The 21,081-nt window shown below is 44.8% G+C and overlaps 1 protein-coding gene across 4 annotated transcripts in view; it reads left to right on the top strand.

Annotated features, from left to right (window-relative positions):
• LOC109880397 (FSD1-like protein) overlaps positions 1-21,081 on the top strand; it is a 66,748-nt gene that overhangs the window by 17,366 nt on the left and 28,301 nt on the right. For all 4 annotated transcript variants that reach the window (XM_031826033.1, XM_031826032.1, XM_031826031.1 and 1 more), the window contains exons 2-6: positions 2,109-2,204; positions 2,829-2,960; positions 10,055-10,156; positions 11,520-11,542; positions 16,821-16,942. In XM_031826033.1, the coding sequence (XP_031681893.1) occupies positions 2,109-2,204; positions 2,829-2,960; positions 10,055-10,156; positions 11,520-11,542; positions 16,821-16,942 (475 nt within the window). The remainder of the gene's footprint in view (positions 1-2,108; positions 2,205-2,828; positions 2,961-10,054; positions 10,157-11,519; positions 11,543-16,820; positions 16,943-21,081) is intronic.

Here is a 21,081-nt window from a genome sequence, read left to right as displayed (position 1 = left end):
TGAAGCACCTTTTGGCATCGATTTATAGCCTCAAGTCTTCTTGGGTATGACGCTACAAGCTTGGCACACCTGTATTTGGAGAGATTCTCCCATTCTTTGTAGATCCTCTCAAGCTCTGTCAGGTTGGATGGGAAGCGTTGCTACACAGCTATTTTCAGGTCTCTCCAGAGATGTTCAATCAGGTTTAAGTCCGTGCTCCGGCTGGGCCACTCAAGGACATTCAGAGACTTGTCCCGAAGCCACTCCTGCGTTGTCTTGGCTGTGTGCTTAGGATCGTTGTCCTGTTGGAAGGTGAACCTTCGCCCCAGTCTGAGAACCTGCTCCAGAGTGCTCAGGACTTCATCAAGAATCTCTCTGTACTTTGCTCCATTCATCTTTGCCTTGATCCTGACTAGTCTCCCAGTCCCTGCAGCTGAAAAACATCCCCACAGCATGATGCTGCCACCACTATGCTTCACCATAGAGATGGTGCCAGGTTTCCTCCAGACGTGATACTTGGCATTCAGGCCAAAGAGTTCAATCTTAGTATCATCAGACCATCAGTTTCTCATGTCCTGAGAGTCTTTAGGTGCCTTTTGGCAAACTCCAAGCGGGCTGTCATGTGCCTTTTTACAGAGGAGTGGGTTCCGTATGGCTATTCTATCAGAAAGGCCTGATTGGTGGAGTGCTGCAGAGGTGGTTGTCCTTCTGGAAGGTTCTCCAATCGCCACATTGGGTTCTTGGTCACTTCTCTGACCAAGGTGCTTCTCCCCCGATTTTCTCAGTTTGGCCAGGATGCCAGCTCTAGGAAGAGTCTTGGTGATTCCAAACTTCTTCCATTTATGAATGATGGATGCCACTGTGTTCTTGGGGACCGTCAATGCTGCAGAAATGTTTTGGTACCCTTCCCCAGATCTGTGCCTCGACACAATCCTGTCTCGGAACATTACAGACCAATTTCTTCGACCTCATGACTTTGTTTTTGCACTGTGTCAACTGGTGGGACCTTATATAGACAGGTGTGTGCCTTTCCAAATCATGTCCAATCAATTTAATTTACCACAGGTGGACTCCAATCAAATTGTAGAAACATCTCAAGGATGATCAATGGAAACAGGATGCACCTGAGCTCAATTTACAGTCTCATAGCATAAGGGTATAAATACTTATGTAAGTAAAGTCATTCTGTTTTCTTTTTTTTTATAAATGTACAAAAATCTAAACCTTTTTTTTTTAAGGGGTATTGTGTTTTAGATTCATGAGGACTAAATATTATTTCATCAATTTTTAGAATAAGTCTGTAAAATGTGGAAAAGGTCAAGAGGTCTGAATACTTTCCAAATGTGATGTATATGTGTAAAATTAGTTTTGATTTAGAATGGACCATTATCATTATATGTCTTTAAATAATGAATGGAGGACGCTTTTCCCTTGGTTCATTCTCATGCCAGCCAGCTAGGCTATACTCCTGTTGTAAAGCGAAACAATATGCCTAGCCTATAGAAAGCTGATGGGATCATCCTCTTTTTAATAGAGGCCATCACTCTGTTTTCCTCACTCAATTGCATAGCCAATAGAAATGTTGCACAACATGAGCTCATGGGCTCTCATAAAACGTTTGCTTTAGATTCCGAGTGATTAGAGAGACAGTAGAGTCCTGAGTACCAGGCAGTCAGCAAGTTTGGTAGGTTACTAATGACCATCAGCTTCCTCAGAGCTGGGAGAAACCTAGTTACTGTAAGGTCATGACTCGTGACTGCCGGTTTGATGGTAATACGGTCACCATAAAAGCCCTAATCTTAATACGTTGATTAATACTGTGTTAATTTTGGCATGTTTACCCATTGTTGTGTGCGTAGATAGCAAGTCAATGGAGCTAACTGGCTAGCTACTACTGTTAGCTAGCCAGATAGCCACAAATCCTTTTTAGCTAAGCTAGCTAACCACAAAGAATTTACATCTACCTTTCATAACATTATATTTAGGTCATTTTTGCCTGTTTTAACTAGCTGGATAGCTAGAAACACCACCTATATTCTACTTGGAGCTTTGACATTCCTGCGTAATGAACAGCGCTATATAAATGTATTATTATAAATTGATAAAAAAAAAATTGTTTTGTGTTGCAGGAGGCCTTACAGAGAATAATAACCACGTTGGCCAATAAAAATGAGGAGCTCCATAACTTTATGGAAACACTTAGTCACTCTCTGGCTGGTGTCCAGGTAAGATTATATTTTTATTTATTTATTTAACCTTTTATTTAACTAGGCAAGTCAGTTAAGAACAAATTCTTATTTTCAATGACTGGCTAGGAACAGTGGGTTAAACTGCCTTCTTCAGGGGCAGAATGACAGATTTGTACCTTGTCAGCTCTGGGATTTGAACTTTCGGTTACTATTCCAACGCTCTAACCACTAGGCTACCCTGCCGCCCCTACACTAACCACTAGGCTACCCTGCCGCCCCTACACTAACCACTAGGCTACCCTGCCGCCCCTACACTAACCACTAGGCTACCCTGCCGCCCCTACACTAACCACTAGGCTACCCTGCCGCCCCTACACTAACCACTAGGCTACCCTGCCGCCCCTACACTAACCACTAGGCTACCCTGCCGCCCCTACACTAACCACTAGGCTACCCTGCCGCCCCATATATACATAACGCTCAGTCAATTACATTAAGCATAACATACAGCAATAATAACCTTGATACTACAATCTTGTACAGTAATTTCCATTTACCAAATATGCCATGTTGATCCATCTATAGACTCTTGTGACGCAGAGATATGGTTCTGGGTTCAGAGGATAATCAATATATATATGTGTGTGTGATTTTTCCAAGGTGAACTCCCCACAGGCAGTGTCTGACCTGGAGGAGGAGTTTGACAGGTTATTCACCATCCTGGTTGAGATGAAGGAGAGTATGATCAACACCATCAAACAGGAAGGGGCCAAGAAGACACAGGAACTACAGGTACCTGACCCCTGACACCTAACCCCTGACCCCTAACCCAACACCATCAAACAGGAAGGGGCCTAGAAGACACAGGAACTACAGGTACCTGACCCCTAACCCAACACCATCAAACAGGAACGGGCCAAGAAGACACAGGAACTACAGGTACCTGACCCCTGACCCCTAACCCAACACCATCAAACAGGAAGGGGCCAAGAAGACACAGGAACTACAGGTACCTGACCCCTAACCCCTGACCCCTAACCCAACACCATCAAACAGGAAGGGGCCAAGAAGACACAGGAACTACAGGTACCTGACCCCTGACCCAACACCATCAAACAGGAAGGGGCCAAGAAGACACAGGAACTACAGGTACCTGACCCCTGACATCTAACCCCTGACCCCTAACCCAACACCATCAAACAGGAAGGGGCCAAGAAGACACAGGAACTACAGGTACCTGACCCCTAACCCAACACCATCAAACAGTAAGGGGCCTAGAAGACACAGGAACTACAAGTACCTGACTCCTCACCCTAACCCAACACCTTCAAACAGGAAGGGGCCATGAAGGCACAGGATCTACAGGTACTATACACCTTTGGGGTGAATTGAAACGCCGACTACGAGCCAGCCCAGCATCAGTGCCCTACCTCACTAATGCTCTTGTGGCTGAATGGAAGCAAGTCCCCGCAGCAATGTTCCAACATCTAGTGGAAAGCCTTCCCAGAAGAGTGGAGGCTGTTATAGCAGCAATGTTCCAACATCTAGTGGAAAGCCTTCCCAGAAGAGTGGAGGCTGTTATAGCAGCAATGTTCCAACATCTAGTGGAAAGCCTTCCCAGAAGAGTGGAGGCTGTTATAGCAGCAATGTTCCAACATCTAGTGGAAAGCCTTCCCAGAAGAGTGGAGGCTGTTATAGCAGCAATGTTCCAACATCTAGTAGAAAGCCTTCCCAGAAGAGTGGAGGCTGTTATAGCAGCAAAGGGGAGGGAGACCAACTCCATATTAATGCCCATGATTATGGAATGAGATGTTTGACGAGCAGATGGCCACATACTATTGGTCATGTAGTGTATACATACACACTCACTGGCCAGTTTATTAGATTCACCCATCTAGTCCCGAGTCTGAGGTACTGGATCAGGCGTGCCTGGCACCGATGATCACACCACGCTCAATGTCCTGGATCAGCCTGGCACCGATGATCACACCACGCTCAAAGCCCTTGTAGGTCACTAGTTTTACATTCTTTTTATTCTAACGTTCAACGGAACAGTAACTGAATTTCTCGATGCCTTACTGCTTTATATAGCAACCCACGACTCACTGTCTGTTGGAGAGATCCATTTTTCTATACCTAACATACTGGCCGGGGATAGTGTATATATTGGATGAACCATGACTAGAATACAGTATATACATATGAAATTAGTAAACCAGTATGTAAACGTTATTAAAGTGACCAGTGATTCCATGACTATGTCCATAGGGCAGCAGTCTCTAAGGTGCAGGGTTGAGTAACCAGGGGGTAGTTGGCTAGTAACAGTAACTAAGGTTCAGGGCAGGGTACTGGGTGGTAGCCGGCTAGTAACAGTAACTAAGGTTCAGGGCAGGGTACTGGGTGGTAGTCGGCTAGTAACAGTAACTAAGATTCAGGGCAGGGTACTGGGTGGTAGTCGGCTAGTAACAGTAACTAAGGTTCAGGGCAGGGTACTGGGTGGTAGCCGGCTAGTAACAGTAACTAAGATTCAGGGCAGGGTACTGGGCGGAGGCTGGCTACTGGTGACTATTTAAGAGTCTGATGGCCTGGAGATAGAACCTGTTTCTCAGTCTCTCGGTCCCCAGCTTTGATGCACCTGTACTGTCTCCACCTTCTAGATGGTAGCAGGGTGAACAGGCAGTGGCTCGGGTGGCTGAGGTCCTTGATGACCTTCTAGATGGTAGCAGGGTGAACAGGCAGTGGCTCGGGTGGCTGAGGTCCTTGATGACCTTCTAGATGGTAGCAGGGTGAACAGGCAGTGGCTTGGGTGGCTGAGGTCCTTGATGACCTTCTAGATGGTAGAGGGGTGAACAGGCCGTGGCTCGGGTGGCTGAGGTCCTTGATGACCTTCTAGATGGTAGCAGGGTGAACAGGCAGTGGCTCGGGTGGCTGAGGTCCTTGATGACCTTCTAGATGGTAGCGGGGTGAACATGCCAGGGCTCGGGTGGCTGAGGTCCTTGATGACCTTCTAGATGGTAGCAGGGTGAACAGGCAGTGGCTCGGGTGGCTGAGGTCCTTGATGACCTTCTAGATGGTAGCGGGGTGAACATGCCAGGGCTCGGGTGGCTGAGGTCCTTGATGACCTTCTAGATGGTAGCAGGGTGAACAGGCAGTGGCTCGGGTGGCTGAGGTCCTTGATGACCTTCTAGATGGTAGCAGGGTGAACAAGCCAGGGCTCGGGTGGCTGAGGTCCTTCATCTTCTTGGCCTTCCTGTGACACCGAGTGCTGTAGGTGTCCTGGAGGGCAGGCAGTGTGCCCCCGGGGATGAGTTGGGCAGACCACACCATCCTCTGGAGAACCCTGCGGTTGCGGACTGTGGAATTGCTGTACCAGGCAGTGAAACAGGCCGACAGGATGCTCTCAATTGTGCATCTGTAAATGTTCTTGAGGGTCTGAGGTGCTCCTGAGGTTGAAGAGGCGCTGTTGGAGTGAAAGGACCATTTCAGATCCTTGGTGATGTGCACGCCAAGGAACTTGAAGCATTTGACCCCTCTCCTCTGCGGCCCCGTCGATGTGGATGGGGGCGTGCTCCCATCTCCTGTAGTCCACGATCAGCTCCTTTGTTTTGCTGATGTTGAGGGAGAGGTTATTTTCCCGGCACCACTCCTCCAGGACTCTCACCTCCTCCAGGACTCTCACCTCCTCCAGGACTCTCACCTCCTCCAGGACTCTCACCTCCTCCAGGACTCTCACCTCCTCCCTGGGACTCTCACCTCCTCCAGGACTCTCACCTCCTCCAGGACTCTCACCTCCTCCAGGACTCTCACCTCCTCCCTGTAACTCACCTCCTCCCTGTAACTCACCTCCTCCAGGACTCTCACCTCCTCCAGGACTCTCACTTCCTTCAGGACTCTCACCTCCTCCAGGACTCTCACCTCCTCCAGGACTCTCACCTCCTCCTGGACTCTCACCTCCTCCCTGTGACTCCACTCCTTACCACTAGTGTTCGTTATGGGTGTTGTTGTAGTGCCTCCATACACCATTCCCAGCCTGGGATCTCTCTCTCTCTCTCTGTGTGTGTGTGTGTGTGTGTGTGATATATTGGTAGTGATGGATGTGTGTTGTTGTGGTTCTTGGTTAGTGTATACCCCTCTCTCAGCCAGTCTGGGGTGTGTGTGATGTCATCATGCTGCTATGGCAGTTTCCTAGCCAACTCTCTAAATCCATTGAGCAGGAACAAAAAGTGTCTGAAATTACCCCCAGATAAGAGATTACCACTTTATCCCTCTCTGATGTTGACCACTGCCTGGTACTGCCTGGTATGCTGGTCCTCATTACGTCAAGCTCACTCAGTTGGTAGAGAATGGCGCTTGTAATGCCAGGGTAGTGGGTTCGATTCCCGGGACCACCCATACGTAAAATGTATGCATGCATGACTGCAGGTGACTGTGGATAAAAGCCTCTGCTACTTGGCATATATTATATTAAAATATACACTCGTTGGCCAGTCTATTAGGTACACCATCCTGTTCATGAAAATGTTTCGCTCCTGCAGACAGTGGAGTCATGTGGCTTGTTATATAAAGCAGGCAGACAGGCATCAAGGCATTCAGTTACTGTTTCATCGGACAGTTTATTAGGTATACCATAATAATGGTTATTGAAACATGTAGACAGGCATCGTGGCTTTTAGTTACTGTTCGATTAAACATTAGACTGGACAAAACTAGTGCCCTAAGTGACTGAGCCTGGTATGATCAGTGCCTGGTGCACTGGTTCCAGTACCTCAGAAACGGCCTCCTGGGCTTTTCACGCACGACAGTGTCTCGGGTTTACGGAGAATGATGCAACAAACCAAAACATCCAGTCAGCAGCAGTCCTGTGGGTGAAAACAGCTGGTTGATGAGAGGTTAAAGGAGAAAGGGAAGAATCATGCAAGTTAACAGGTGGGCCACAAACAGACAAATAACGGTGCAGGACAACAGTGGTGTGCAGAACGACATCTCAGAACCCACAACTCGTCGGTCCTCGTCACGGATGGTTCTATTGCAGGAGACGACCAGACCGTGTTTCACTCCAGTGGGCACGTGATCACCAACACTGGACAGATGAGGAGTGGAAAAACATTGCCTGGTCCGACCATTCCCGGTTCCTGTTGCGTCATGCTGATGGCAGAGTCAGGATTTGGTTTAAGTAGCATTAGTCCATGGCCCCCATCCTGCCTGGTGTCAACGTTACAGGCTGGTGGCAGTGGTGTACTGGTGTGGGAAATGTTTTCCTGACACACATTAGGCCCCTTGATACCAATTGAGCAATGTTCCCGAAGCCTCAAATAATTCAGGTTGTTCTGGAGGCGAATGGGGGTCCGACTTTATACTAGATGGATGTACCTAATAAATTGCTTCTGAACGCACATACTCATTCTCACCATGGAAACACACACTACCGTTCAAAAGTTTGGGGTCACTTAGAAATGTCCTTGTTTTTGAAAGAAAAGCACATTGGTTTTTGTCCCTTAAACATCAAATTGATCAGAAATACAGTGTAGACATTGTTAATGTTGTAAATGACTATTGTAGCTGGTAAACGCAGATTTTTAATGGAATATCTACATAGGCGTACAGAGGCCCATTATCAGCAACCATCACTCCTGTGTTCCAATGGCATGTTGTGTTAGCCAATCCAAGTTTATCATTTTAAAAGGCTAATTGATCATTAGAAATCCTTTTTGCAATTATGTTAGCACAGCTGAAAACTGTTGTTCTGTTTAAAGAAGCAATAAAACTGGCCTTCTTTAGGCTAGTTGAGTATCAACATTTGTGGGCTGGTCATGGGTGCACCTCAGCCACGCTCAAGGTCCTAAACGATATCATAACCGCCATCGATAAGAGACAGTACTGTGCATCCGTCTTCATGGACCTGGCCAAGGCTTTCAACTCTGTCAATCACCGCATTCTTATCGGCAGACTCAACAGCCTTGGTTTCTCTAATGACTGCGTCACCAACTACTTCTCAGAGTTCAGTGTGTCAAATTGGAGGGCCTGTTGTCCGGACCTCTGGCAGTCTCTATTGGGGTGCCACAGGGTTCAATTCTCGGGCCGACTCATACAATGCTGTATACTACTCCCTTCACAGAACAGCGTAAACTGTCTCTAACCAGAATAGAAAGAGGAGTGGGAGGCCCCGGTGCACAACTGAGCAAGAGGACAAGTACATTAGAGTGTCTAGTTTGAGAAATAGACGCTTCACAAGTTCTCAACTGGCAGCTTCATTAAATAGTACCAGTAAAACACCAGTCTCAACGTCAACAGTGAAAAGGCGACTCTGGGATGCTGCCCTTCTAGGTTTCCAGCTACAATCATAATTTACAACATTAACAATGTTTACACAGTTTTTCTGATCAATTTTATGTTGTTTTGGACAACAAGAATTTCTAAGTGACACCAAACTTTTGCACAGTGTATGTTTTCATCATGTGACCCATGGAAACACAGGTGTTTGTCATGTGACCCATGGAAACACAGATGTTTGTCATGTGACCCATGGAAACACAGATGTTTGTCATGTGACCCATGGAAACACAGATGTTTGTCATGTGACTCATGGAAACACAGGTGTTTGTCATGTGACCCATGGAAACACAGATGTTTGTCATGTGACCCATGGAAACACATGTTTGTCATGTGACCCATGGAAACACAGGTGTTTGTCATGTGACCCATGGAAACACAGGTGTTTGTCATGTGACCCATGGAAACACAGGTGTTTGTCATGTGACCCATGGAAACACAGGTGTTTGTCATGTGACCCATGGAAACACAGGTGTTTGTCATGTGACCCATGGAAACACAGGTGTTTGTCATGTGACCCATGGAAACACAGGTGTTTGTCATGTGACCCATGGAAACACAGGTGTTTGTCATGTGACCCATGGAAACACAGGTGTTTGTCATGTGACCCATGGAAACACAGGTGTTTGTCATGTGACCCATGGAAACACAGGTGTTTGTCATGTGACCCATGGAAACACAGGTGTTTGTCATGTGACCCATGGAAACACATACACCTGTGTGTTTTATTTCATCAAAGTTATTAACGTGTCAGTGGCATTTTAATAACAGACTAACTGTTGTTCATGATCCGTTTTAACAGTTAAATGCATTTTTTCTAAGAGTTGCCCTTTTAAGCTGTTTTGCCAGCATATACTATTGTTATGAGTTTGTCTGTCAGCTGATGAACCAACATGTTATTGTGTCACTGTGAGCTCAGCTAGCCTTCCCAAAACCAAGCAGGTGTTTGGTTACTTTTCCCCCATCTCTGGTCCCCTCTCCTTGGGGTACTCTCTGTTACCTTTCCCCCCTCTCTGGTCCTCTCTCCTTGGGGTTCCTGGAACCTGAGAGGAGGCTTAGCAATAGCAGCTGATCGTCTTCCTGATAGCTGACCATTAGAAGACCTTGTAGCTAACTTTGTCCTGTGGGAAGGACAGTTGTGAGAGCCTGTTCAGCCTCCTGGCTACTTTGAAGAATCTCAAATATAAAATAGATTTAGATTTAACACTGTATTGGTTACTACATGATTCCATACGTGTTATTTCATAGTTTTGATGTCTTCACTATTATTCTACAATGTAGAAAATAGTAAAAATAAAGAAAAACCCTTCGAATGAGTCGATGTGACCAAACTCTTGACTGGTACTGTATGTATTTATTTATATATATATATATATATATATATATATATATATATATATATTTATTTATTTATTTATTTATTTTATTTATTAGTGGATGCTTTTAGTTAGTTCTATTGAAATCGGGCTTCAACATGAGGTATCAAGGTCAATTACATTCACTGTTGTAACAGCTCACCCATCTGAAATGTCTTTTCCCCCCTGTTTGTTCCACAGCATCAACTGACACAGAGCGGCAGTGCCTTGAAGAGTGCAGTGGAGCTGCTGGAGTTTGCTAACAATGCTCTGGATATTAAAGACGAGGATGAGTTCACTAAGGTAGAGGCTGCTGTTCTCTAGGGCTAGGATAAAAACATTTTATAATCGGGTGTGAAAGTATGAAGTGATTTCAGTGCCAACAGACATTTTAATTCCATGGGATATTGAATTATCATTTTGATATTTGTTTTCATTGTGTGCACATTGAATCGTAGAATTCTTCAGTTTAACTTGTATATCATGATTTGAAACTGAATTGAGTGATTCGGTTTTCAAATATTCAAATTCAAAATATGATATATTCAGTTTCAATATGGTAGATATTGCATTCATTGTCTGTGTATCAAGTCTATAAAAGTTTCATGTATTCAACTTTTCAGATTCAGTTTTCAATTTACGTTCTCTAAATTCAGATTCAAAACCAGAGACAACATCCTGGTGCTTTGCAGGCCATAAACTTGAAATTATAGTTTGTCAACTGGATACACAGACAATGAATGCAATATCTACCATATTGAAACTTAATATATAAATATTGCATTTGAATATTCAATTAAATTGTGCATTACAAATTCAAAAATGTTAAATTCGATGTCCCAATACAAATACTAAAATGATGGAATTCAAATACAATTTGTTAGCACTGAAACCCCTCCATATGTAAGCCTTAGACAATAACATTATTTGAATGTGATCAGCTGACGAGGACTACCAGGAAGTGATTGAAGGTCAACGTTGATTTACGAGTCAGGAGCCTCGTATAGCAATCATAGGTTGTAGTATGTATTCAATCTAAAGTGAAACTACATGGAGTTTCTTTGTTTTTTGGGGGGGGGATACTTTCAAAGTGTCGATACGATGACGTAATAGTGTTCTCCTAAACTAACAAACACATGATTTTCCTTCTCAATTTCCTATAACACAGTAACAGAATCTTAAGTTAACAGTCACGCTGCTTTTTCTGTGTTTGACGTTGTTCACCGTGCTCTCCTCAGCTTCTCACTGTGTGCGCGCATATGTGTGTGTGTGTGTGCGTGCATACGTGTGTGTCAGTTTGGCGAGCGTGCGAGTGTCCAGTCCGACCATGTACCCCATCCCGTACCCCGTCCCGTGCCCGTACCCCATCCCGTACCCCATCCCGTACCCCGTCCCGTGCCCGTACCCCATCCCGTGCCCGTTTCCCATCCCGTGCCCTGTCCCGTGCCCGTACCCCGTCCCGTGCCCGTACCCCGTCCCGTACCCCATCCCGTGCCCGTTTCCTGTCCCGTGCCCGTACCCCGTCCCGTGCCCGTACCCCGTCCCGTACCCCATCCCGTGCCCGTTTCCCATCCCGTGCCTCCATGGCTGTACTAACTATGATATATCTGTATTGTACTAACAGTCCCACTTCTTTCTCCTCCTCTTCCTCTCCTCTTCTTCAAAGGCTGCCAAGCAGATCAAAGATAGGTACGGTACTTCCCTTCTTCAGTCTCTGGACATGCCTGGAAACCCAACGTTAAATTGCATTGTCGTGCAGAAATGACTGTTTATGAATCAGGAAAGTTCACAACCTTTTTACAAGCCAGAAAATAATATGTTAACATACTTTACTGGTTGTCTGTGCGGTTTGTCCTTTTGGCGGTAGGACTTTCCACAGGAAAGTATAATTAAATCAACTTTTCAAAGCGCTGGTAGGGTACACATTCAGATTTCTATCACCTGGACCATGTGCAGTAGATCAAAATACGTGCATGAGACACATGAGACGCATGCATACTAGCAGAGCTGGTGTACGTGTTTACATGGTTCTGGGCGTGCTTCAGGTGTTCGAAATATGAACGCACTACCAGCGATTTGTCTATGTAATTATACTTTTCTGTGGATATATTGTCTCACATTCCTACCGCCAAAAGGACCAACCGTACGGATAACCTGTAAGTTAGAAACAACATTCTGGCGTGTACACGAAGGTCCGGACCTTGGCCATTTTTTTTTTTTTTCTCATTTGAAAAATAAATCATAAAAAAAGTAATTTATATTGTACACAATAAAGATAATATATTATGGGTCAACATCTACATATTTCATCCCACCGTTGATCAAAGCTCAGAACGCTTTTATTCTTCATCTGACCTGAGTTCTAATCGCGTCTACCTCTTAGTGACCCAGTGGTTAGTTCGTTATGTTCTCCTGCCTCATTGAGACTCAGTGGTTAGTTCGTTATGTTCTCCTGCCTCTTAGTGACCCAGTGGTTAGTTAGTTATGTTCTCCTGCCTCTTAGTGACCCAGTGGTTAGTTCGTTATGTTCTCCTGCCTCTTAGTGACCCAGTGGTTAGTTAGTTATGTTCTCCTGCCTCTTAGTGACCCAGTGGTTAGTTCGTTATGTTCTCCTGTGTCTCCTTTAGCAACACATTCACCACTCTCTCAAACGGCTAACTCCGCCCCTCTCGCGGCAGAGGCCGCGGGCGACGTGAAACGAACTACCCAGCTCGCAGTCGGCTCAATACGCAACTAGTCTAGAGATGCTGCTGACGGTGTGTTGGCCAGGAGCAAAAAATATGCTACCAAGTTCTCATAATAACTTTGCTTTATAGAGAGTAGGTTACTGAGATATACAGGGATGTGGTGAGACTGAGGCAGGCTGCAATGCATGTAGGAAGAAGCAGAGGAGACAGTGAGAGGTTAGTACTGTGGTTCCCCGAACTTGACCAAATCTGTACTGATCTAATGAATCGGAACTTTAAAAAATAAGATACCGTATGTATCAATGTGATCATCTCCATAGGACCCATCTTCCCTATTGGGAACATTGAAATACAACCACTGTATGTATCAATATGAACATCTTCCCTATAGGGAACATTAAAATACAACCACTGTATGTATCAATATGAACATCTTCCCTATAGGGAACATTAAAATATAAACGATCCAATTTTTTAAAAATGTTTTTGTTTGTGTCAGTGTGAATCCCACCTCCTTTATAACATTAGTTGCTATAGCTACGTGTTTGTAGCTGGCCTGAGGGGAATGAACCTACAGCAGCCAAGGTGATAATATTTGTACTTGTTTTTACTCTTCTCCAAATAGCATTTTGAAACTTGTTGGCCTCTGTCCGGACCTCACTGAAAATGTAAACTCTAGTTGTGGCCCTAAATAGAGGGCTTGAGAAGGAACTTCCTGATTCAAATGTTAAATTCTGCCCCGACGTAGAATTCAATGCAATTCAACGTTGGGTTTCCAGGGCGATGGTCATGCCTGGTAACATGCTGCAGTGGTGTGAGAAGCCTAGCTTAGTGCACGGTTCAGAGCCAGATCTGGTCGAATAGTTACAGGTCTTGTTTCATGTGCTTTACTAACTAGATGTCTTTTTTGTAGTTGTTTTCTTCATGTAGTCAGCGATCTGGTCAGACATCGGCGAACTAAAAGTAACATGCATTTAGTGTGTCAATATGTGTGTGTCTTTGTTTGCTGTTACTGACGCCCAAGGTAAGTGACGTTAGGCAGGTTTCCATTGAGGTGTGTGTGAGTCTTTGTTTGCTGTTACTGACCCCAAGGTAAGTGACATTAGGCAGGTTTCCATTGAGGTGTGTGTGAGTCTTTGTTTGCTGTTACTGACCCCAAGGTAAGTGACGTTAGGCAGGTTTCCATTGAGGTGTGTGTGAGTCTTTGTTTGCTGTTACTGACCCCAAGGTAAGTGACGTTAGGCAGGTTTCCATTGAGGTGTGTGTGAGTCTTTGTTTGCTGTTACTGACCCCAAGGTAAGTGACGTTAGGCAGGTTTCCATTGAGGTGTGTGTGAGTCTTTGTTTGCTGTTACTGACCCCAAGGTAAGTGACGTTAGGCGTGTAATTGAAAGGGGCGGTTATATAGTAGATGTTTTCTACATTTTTATCCGCTATTCGTTTTTTTTTTTTTACTTTTATTTATTGCGACAAATTATGATGGAAACTAAGTTTTCGGGAAAACAAAATGAGCGTTGACAAATCATTTTGAAGGTACGCAGGGGGGCACATGATGTAAATGCATAGCCTAACTATGAAGCTCCACTCCACATTTTAAATCTCAATGCCTACTGTTAAATCTATCGTTCACAATAAAAAAAATCATGTTTCTTTGCAGGATCTTTGTCCTGACTTGCTTTTCTGATTGGCTGGATGCAAGTTTCACCAACCAATTATTTCAGATAAAGTGAGAGAATAAAGTATTTGATCCTCTGCTGATTTTGTACGTTTGCCCTCCATGTTTGACAGTGGGGATGGTGTTCTTGGGGTCATAGGCAGCATTCCTCCTCCTCCAAATACGGCGAGTTGAGTTGATGCCAAAGAGCTCCATTTTGGTCTCATCTGACCACAACACTTTCACCCAGTTGTCCTCTGAATCATTCAGATGTTCATTGGAAAACTTCAGACGGGCATGTATATGTGCTTTCTTGAGCAGGGGGACCCTGCGGGCGCTGGAGAATTTCAGTCCTTCACGGCGTAGTGTGTTACCAATTGTTTTCTTGGTGACTATGGTCCCAGCTGCCTTAATCATTGACGAGATCCTCCTGTTTAGTTCTGGGCTGATTCCTCACCGTTCTCATGATCATTGCAACTCCACGAGGTGAGATCTTGCATGGAGCCCCAGGCTGAGGGAAATGGACAGTTCTTTTGTGTTTCTTCCATTTGCGAATAATCACACCAACTGTTTTCACCTTCTCACCAAGCTGCTTGGTGATGGTCTTGTAGCCCATTCCAGCCTTGTGTAGGTCTACAATCTTGTCCCTGACATCCTTGGAGAGCTCTTTAGTCTTGGCCATGGTGGAGAGTTTGGAATCTGATTGATTGCTTCTGTGGACAGGTGAGATTAGGAGCACTCCCTTTAAGAGTGTGCTCCTAATCTCAGCTCATTACCTGTATAAAAGACACCTAGGAGACAAATCTTTCTGATTGAGAGGGGGTCAAATACTTATTTCCCTCATTTAAAATGCAAATCAATTTTTAACATTTTTGACATGCATTTTTTTTGTTGTTATTCTGTATCTCACTGTTCAAATAAACCCATTTAAAATGATAGACGGATCATTTCTTTATCAGTGGGCAAACGTACAAAATCAGCAGGGGATCAAATACTTTTTTTCCCCTCACTGTATACAGGAGAGCAAGTCTCACCATGGTGACCACGTACCGTGGCGAACAGTTGGCACATGAGAATGATTTAGAATATAGCAAATATTAATACATTTATTGCATTCTATCAATGCTGGCTTTGGCGGCCTACCTGAGCCATGAAGTGGATCTTGTGTGTGGGAGGGCAGACGGGGGCGGTTGCCAATTTAATTATTTTGCGATCTACCTAAATGGATAATGGAAACACTTAACTTCTTGCGACTAGCAAACCCGTATCCGGTAGCGTAATCATAGCTTCAAACGCATTAGCATAACGCAAATGAAATAAATGTATTCAAACACAAGCTTAGCCTTTTGTTAACAACACTGTCATCTCAGATTTTCAAAATATGCATTACAGCCAACGCTAGACAAGCATTTGTGTAAGTTTATCATGGCATAATGCTATGCAAAGCTCAAAGCTATGCAAAACATTTTCACAAAAATAAGAAAATCAACCAAATTAAATCATTTACCTTTGAAGAACTTCAGATGCTTTCACTCAGGAGACTCCCAGTTAGATAGCAAATGTTCCTTTTTTCCCAAAATAATATTTTTGAACGCATGGCTGAGAAATCGACCGAAAAATACTTAAACTATAACGCCAAACCTTTTTCAAAATTTGCTCCATAATATCGACAGAAACACGGCAAACGTTGTTTAGGATCCATCCTCAAGGTGTTTTTAACATATGTATTGGATAATATATCCGGGGAGGCAGTTGGTTTCTCATAAGAAACGATTGGAAAAATGGCTACCTCAGTATTTTACGCGAAGGTTTTCTCCGGGAGACACCATGCGACCACTCGCCCTATATGGTCTCTTACAGCCATTCTCCAATGGAAATGCCTAAAAAATACGTCACAATGCTGTAGACACCTTGGGGAAAACGTGGAAAACGTAAGCTGACTCCTAGCTCCTTCACAGCCATATAAGGAGTCACTGGCATGAGGCGGTTTCAAAAAATGCGGCACTTCCTGATTGGATTTTTATCTGGGTTTCGCCTGTAACATCAGTTCTGTGGCACTCACAGATAATATCTCTGCAGTTTTGGAAACGTCAGTGTTTTCTTTCCAAAGCTGTCAATTATATGCATAGTCGAGTATCTTTTCGTGACAAAATATCTTGTTTAAAACGGGAACGTTTTTCATCCAAAAATTAAGAGCGCCCCCTATATCCAACTGGTCAAAACATTTTTCATTTTTATTAGACGCTGTAGGTTTTTTGTGAAAAATGTAAAAAATATTTTTTTTGGGGTGGAGGGGGGGGGGGGCTTTTGTGTGTCTCCTCCACCTGCTCCCCACCTGGGAGGGTAGCCTGGTCCCAGACCTGTTCCTGCTCTTGCCGACTCCAACTCCGCTGCTGTCATGGCCAAGACAAACATGACAAGGAGTTGGCATGTCTCACAAAACATATGCTTATGTATGTATTACGATTTTTTTTTTTATGACATCGGTACTAAACTTGAATGTGATAGCACAAACAGACTGACAGACTCAGGCTAGCCGAAGGGTGTTGTTGTTGGTGTTACTCTGCTATGGTGTTGCTCTGCTATGGTGGTCTGGTGGCCTTACTGTGCCATGCTCCTCCCTGCAGGGTAACAATGGCACCAGCCTTCAGACTGACCATGAAGCCCAAGGCCACAGACAACATGGACCATCTCATGGTGGACTTCAACCAGGAACGGCAACTCCTCCAGAACCTCAAGTTTCTGCCTGGTACGTACATCTGGCTTGTGGCCCCTATTCCCTATATAGTGCACTACTATAGACCAGAGCCCTATGGAACCCTATTCCCTATATAGTACACTACATTAGACCAGAGCCCTATGGAACCCTATTCCCTATATAGTGCACTACTTTAGACCAGAGCCCTATGGAACCCTATTCCCTATATATGGTGCACTACTTTAGACCAGAGCCCTATGGAACCCTATTCCCTATATAGTGCACTACTATAGACCAGAGCCCTATGGAACCCTATTCCCTATATATAGTGCACTACTTTAGACCAGAGCCCTATGGAACCCTATTCCCTATATATGGTGCACTAGTTTAGACATTCAGTACTGTCGCCTGATATGAAATATTTTGATATCAAATTCAAAATGCTGGAGAATGGGGCCACATTTACACATTTGAGCTTTACTGTCCAAATAAATACTGGAGAGCAGTCTATATTATTACTGTGGACAATAAGATTGAATTAGCATGGAAAAGACAGCTAATATTTACATTATTATAATAATGTGTTTGGAAATGTTTCCTATTGGTCATTTGATTATCCCTCATAATTAGCCTACTTTTTGGATTAATTACGTTGTTTGTTTGTTTTTTTTCTGGCTAGTATCCAATTTAACTCGGTGGTGTTTTTTGTCGCACTGCTTTGCTATATCTTAGCCAGGTCGCAGTTGTAAATGAGAACTTATTCTCAACTGGCCTACCTGGTTAAATAAAGGTGTTCTCAACTGGCCTACCTGGTTAAATAAAGGTGTTCTCAACTGGCCTACCTGGTTAAATAAAGGTGTTCTCAACTAGCCTACCTGGTTAAATAAAGGTGTTCTCAACTAGCCTACCTGGTTAAATAAAGGTGTTCTCAACTAGCCTACCTGGTTAAATAAAGGTGTTCTCAACTAGCCTACCTGGTTAAATAAAGGTGTTCTCAACTAGCCTACCTGGTTAAATAAAGGTGTTCTCAACTGGCCTACCTGGTTAAATAAGGTGAAATAAAATCAAATGTTTTTAAAAATATATATACATTGAGTGTACAAAACATTAGGAACACCTGCTCTTTCCATGACATAGACGGACCAGGTGAATCCAGGTGGAAGTTATCCCTTATTGATGTCTCTTGTTAAATCCACTTCAATCAGTGTAGATGAAGGGGAGGAGACGGGTTAAAGAAAGATTTATAAGCCCTGAGACAATGGAGATGTGGATTGTGTATGTGTGCCATTCAGAGGGTGAATGGACAAGACAAAGGATTTAAGTGCCTTTGAACTGGGTAGGGTAGTAGGTTCCAGGCGCACCGGTTTGTGTGTGTCAAGAACTGCAACGCTGCTGGGTTTTTCACGCTCAACAGTTTCCTGTGTGTATCAAGAGTGGTCCACCACCCAAAGGACATCCAGCCAATGATGTGTTTGGATATTTCTGGAGGTTTTTTGGGAGCACCCAGGCTCAGCTTCATGAGGTAATCATGGCATGTGGTGTGACAGGCCCTCCCATTGGATTATTAGGGACTTAAAGTGCTGCTCAGACTCAGTCTATAATCTATAGTCTATAATCTATGGCTTCAGCTGTTGACTCGTTCCTCCTCCTCCTCCCAGCGCTGTGTCGTACAGAGTCCCTAAGGCACTGCACTAGACCAGTGGTTTTCAAACTTCTCCTCGGGGACCCCGCCACGACGGTTCGGACTTCTCCTCGGGGACCCCGCCACGACGGTTCACAATGTTGTTGTAACACTAAACCATCTCACCTGATTCAGGTAGTTAAGGGCTTGATGTTTAGTTGAATCAGATGTACTAGCTATAGAAAATATAAAATACATGGCACAACTGGAGGTCCCCAGGAGAGGTTTGAGAACCACTGCACTAGACTAGTACACGAGTCGACCACAGATGGCACGGCTGGAGGTCCTCGGGAGAGGTTTGAGAACCACTGCACTAGACTAGCACACGAGTCGACCACAGATGCCCTGAGCAGCCAGACACTACAGTACCACAGACCACAGATCAGAGTTAACCACCTCAACAAGACTAAAATAACCCAGAAGAGAACAGGATCTTCAGGGAACTAACCCGGGTAGGAGAAGACCTTTCTCATATTAGTGATTCCCTCTATCTACTACTGGAGTAATACTGATAGAGATGGGCTGTAGGGATGTAGAGCTGTAGGGCTGTAGAGCTGTAGGGATGTAGGGCTGGAGGGCTGTTGGGCTGTAGGGATGTAGGGCTGGAGGGCTGTAGGGATGTAGAGCTGAAGGGATGTAGAGCTGTAGGGATGTAGGGCTGGAGGGCTGTAGAGCTGTTGGGCTGTAGGGCTGGAGGGATGTAGAGCTGTTGGGCTGTAGGGATGTAGAGCTGAAGGGATGTAGAGCTGTAGGGCTGGAGGGATGTAGAGCTGTTGGGCTGGAGAGCTGTAGGGCTGTAGAGCTGTAGAGCTGAAGGGATGTAGAGCTGAAGGGATGTAGAGCTGAAGGGATGTAGAGCTGAAGGGATGTAGAGCTGAAGGGATGTAGAGCTGAAGGGATGTAGAGCTGAAGGGCTGGAGAGCTGAAGGGCTGTAGGGATGTAGGAATGTAGGAATGTAGAGCTGTAGGGATGTAGAGCTGTAGGGCTATAGAGCTGTAGGGCTATAGAGCTGTAGGGCTATAGAGCTGTAGGGATATAGAGCTGTAGGGATATACAGTCACTGTGTTTCTGACTGTGGTCCAGCGGTCTGTATTCTTGAGGTTTGAGTATTACTGATACATCATATTAGCTGTATGCTCTGTTGTGGCACTGGGAAGCTTTGAATAGCTCTTTAGGGCCAGTCTGTCAGTGTAGTGGAGCAAACCTCAAACTGACTGGGTTACGTTGATATATCAGATTAGCTGTATGCGTTGTCGTGGACCTGGAGAAGCTTTGAGGGCAGTCGTCACAGTGGCAAGACTAGAGAACTGCTTGAATAGGACAAATCCTTCTCAAGCTGACTGTGTGTGTGGTTGAGGCAAGGCTGTGGCTCGTCAGCGCTGCTCTCTCTGTTTGCTCGGAGCTCGTAGACATGCTCAGTGGACCGTGAGAGCAGCGCTTCAGTCCTCTCAAAGTCTTCAACTGTAACTAAAAGAGACAGACTAGCCCTTACCTCTGTGGCATGGTTAGAGAGCAGTCTGGAGTGTAGGAGGCATGGAATGTGTCCCAAATGGAACCCTGTCCTACTTTAGACCAGAGCCCTATGGAACCCTATTCCCTATATAGTGCACTACTTTTGACCGGAGGTCTGTGGAACCCTATTCCCTATATAGTGCACTACCTTAGACCAGAACCCTATGGAACCCTATTCCCTATATAGTACACTACATTAGACCAGAGCCCTATGGAACCCTATTCCCTATATAGTGCACTACTTTAGACCGGAGCCCTATGGAACCCTATTCCCTTTATAGTACACTACATTAGACCAGAGCCCTATGGAAACCTATTCCCTATATAGTGCACTAGTTTAGACCAGAGCCCTATGGAAACGTATTCCCTATATAGTGCACTACTTTTGACCAGAGGTCTATGGAACCCTATTCCCTATATAGTGCACTACCTTAGACCAGAACCCTATGGAACCCTATTCCCTATGTAGTGCACTACTTTAGACCAGAACCCTATTCCCTATATAGTGCACTACTTTAGACCACAGGCATATGGAACCCTATTCCCTACAATAGTGCACTACTTTTGACCTGAGGCATATGGAACCCTATTCCCTAAGTAGTGCACTACTTTAGCCCAGAACCCTATTCCCTATAATAGTGCACTACTTAAGACCTGAGCATATGGGGCACCAGATATTGAACAGGGTACCAGTTCAGACACTGCCCATGGGGTAACCTGACAGTGTTTTCCAGGGTGGCAGTGCTGTGAAGGCTGAACAAATATAGAAACGTGAAACCTAACTCTAACCTTTATATAACCTCCATAACATCTCAGATGGGATTACTAGAAGGAGCACAAGCGATATGTTACTTCAGATCTGGGCCGGTATTCATCAGGTGTCTTGGAGTAGGAGATCCTATCTAGGATCAGGTCCCCCCCCTGTCCATTCATTATAATCTAAAAGGTCAAAACTGATCCTGATGCAGCAAGCAGCATCATCAAACCACCTAGCCG

This window comes from Oncorhynchus kisutch, linkage group LG6, assembly GCF_002021735.2.
Source record: "Oncorhynchus kisutch isolate 150728-3 linkage group LG6, Okis_V2, whole genome shotgun sequence".
Lineage (NCBI taxonomy): Eukaryota > Metazoa > Chordata > Actinopteri > Salmoniformes > Salmonidae > Oncorhynchus > Oncorhynchus kisutch.
The sequence above is the reverse complement of the archived record's forward strand: the minus strand, read 5'-3'. Positions and strand labels throughout refer to the sequence as shown.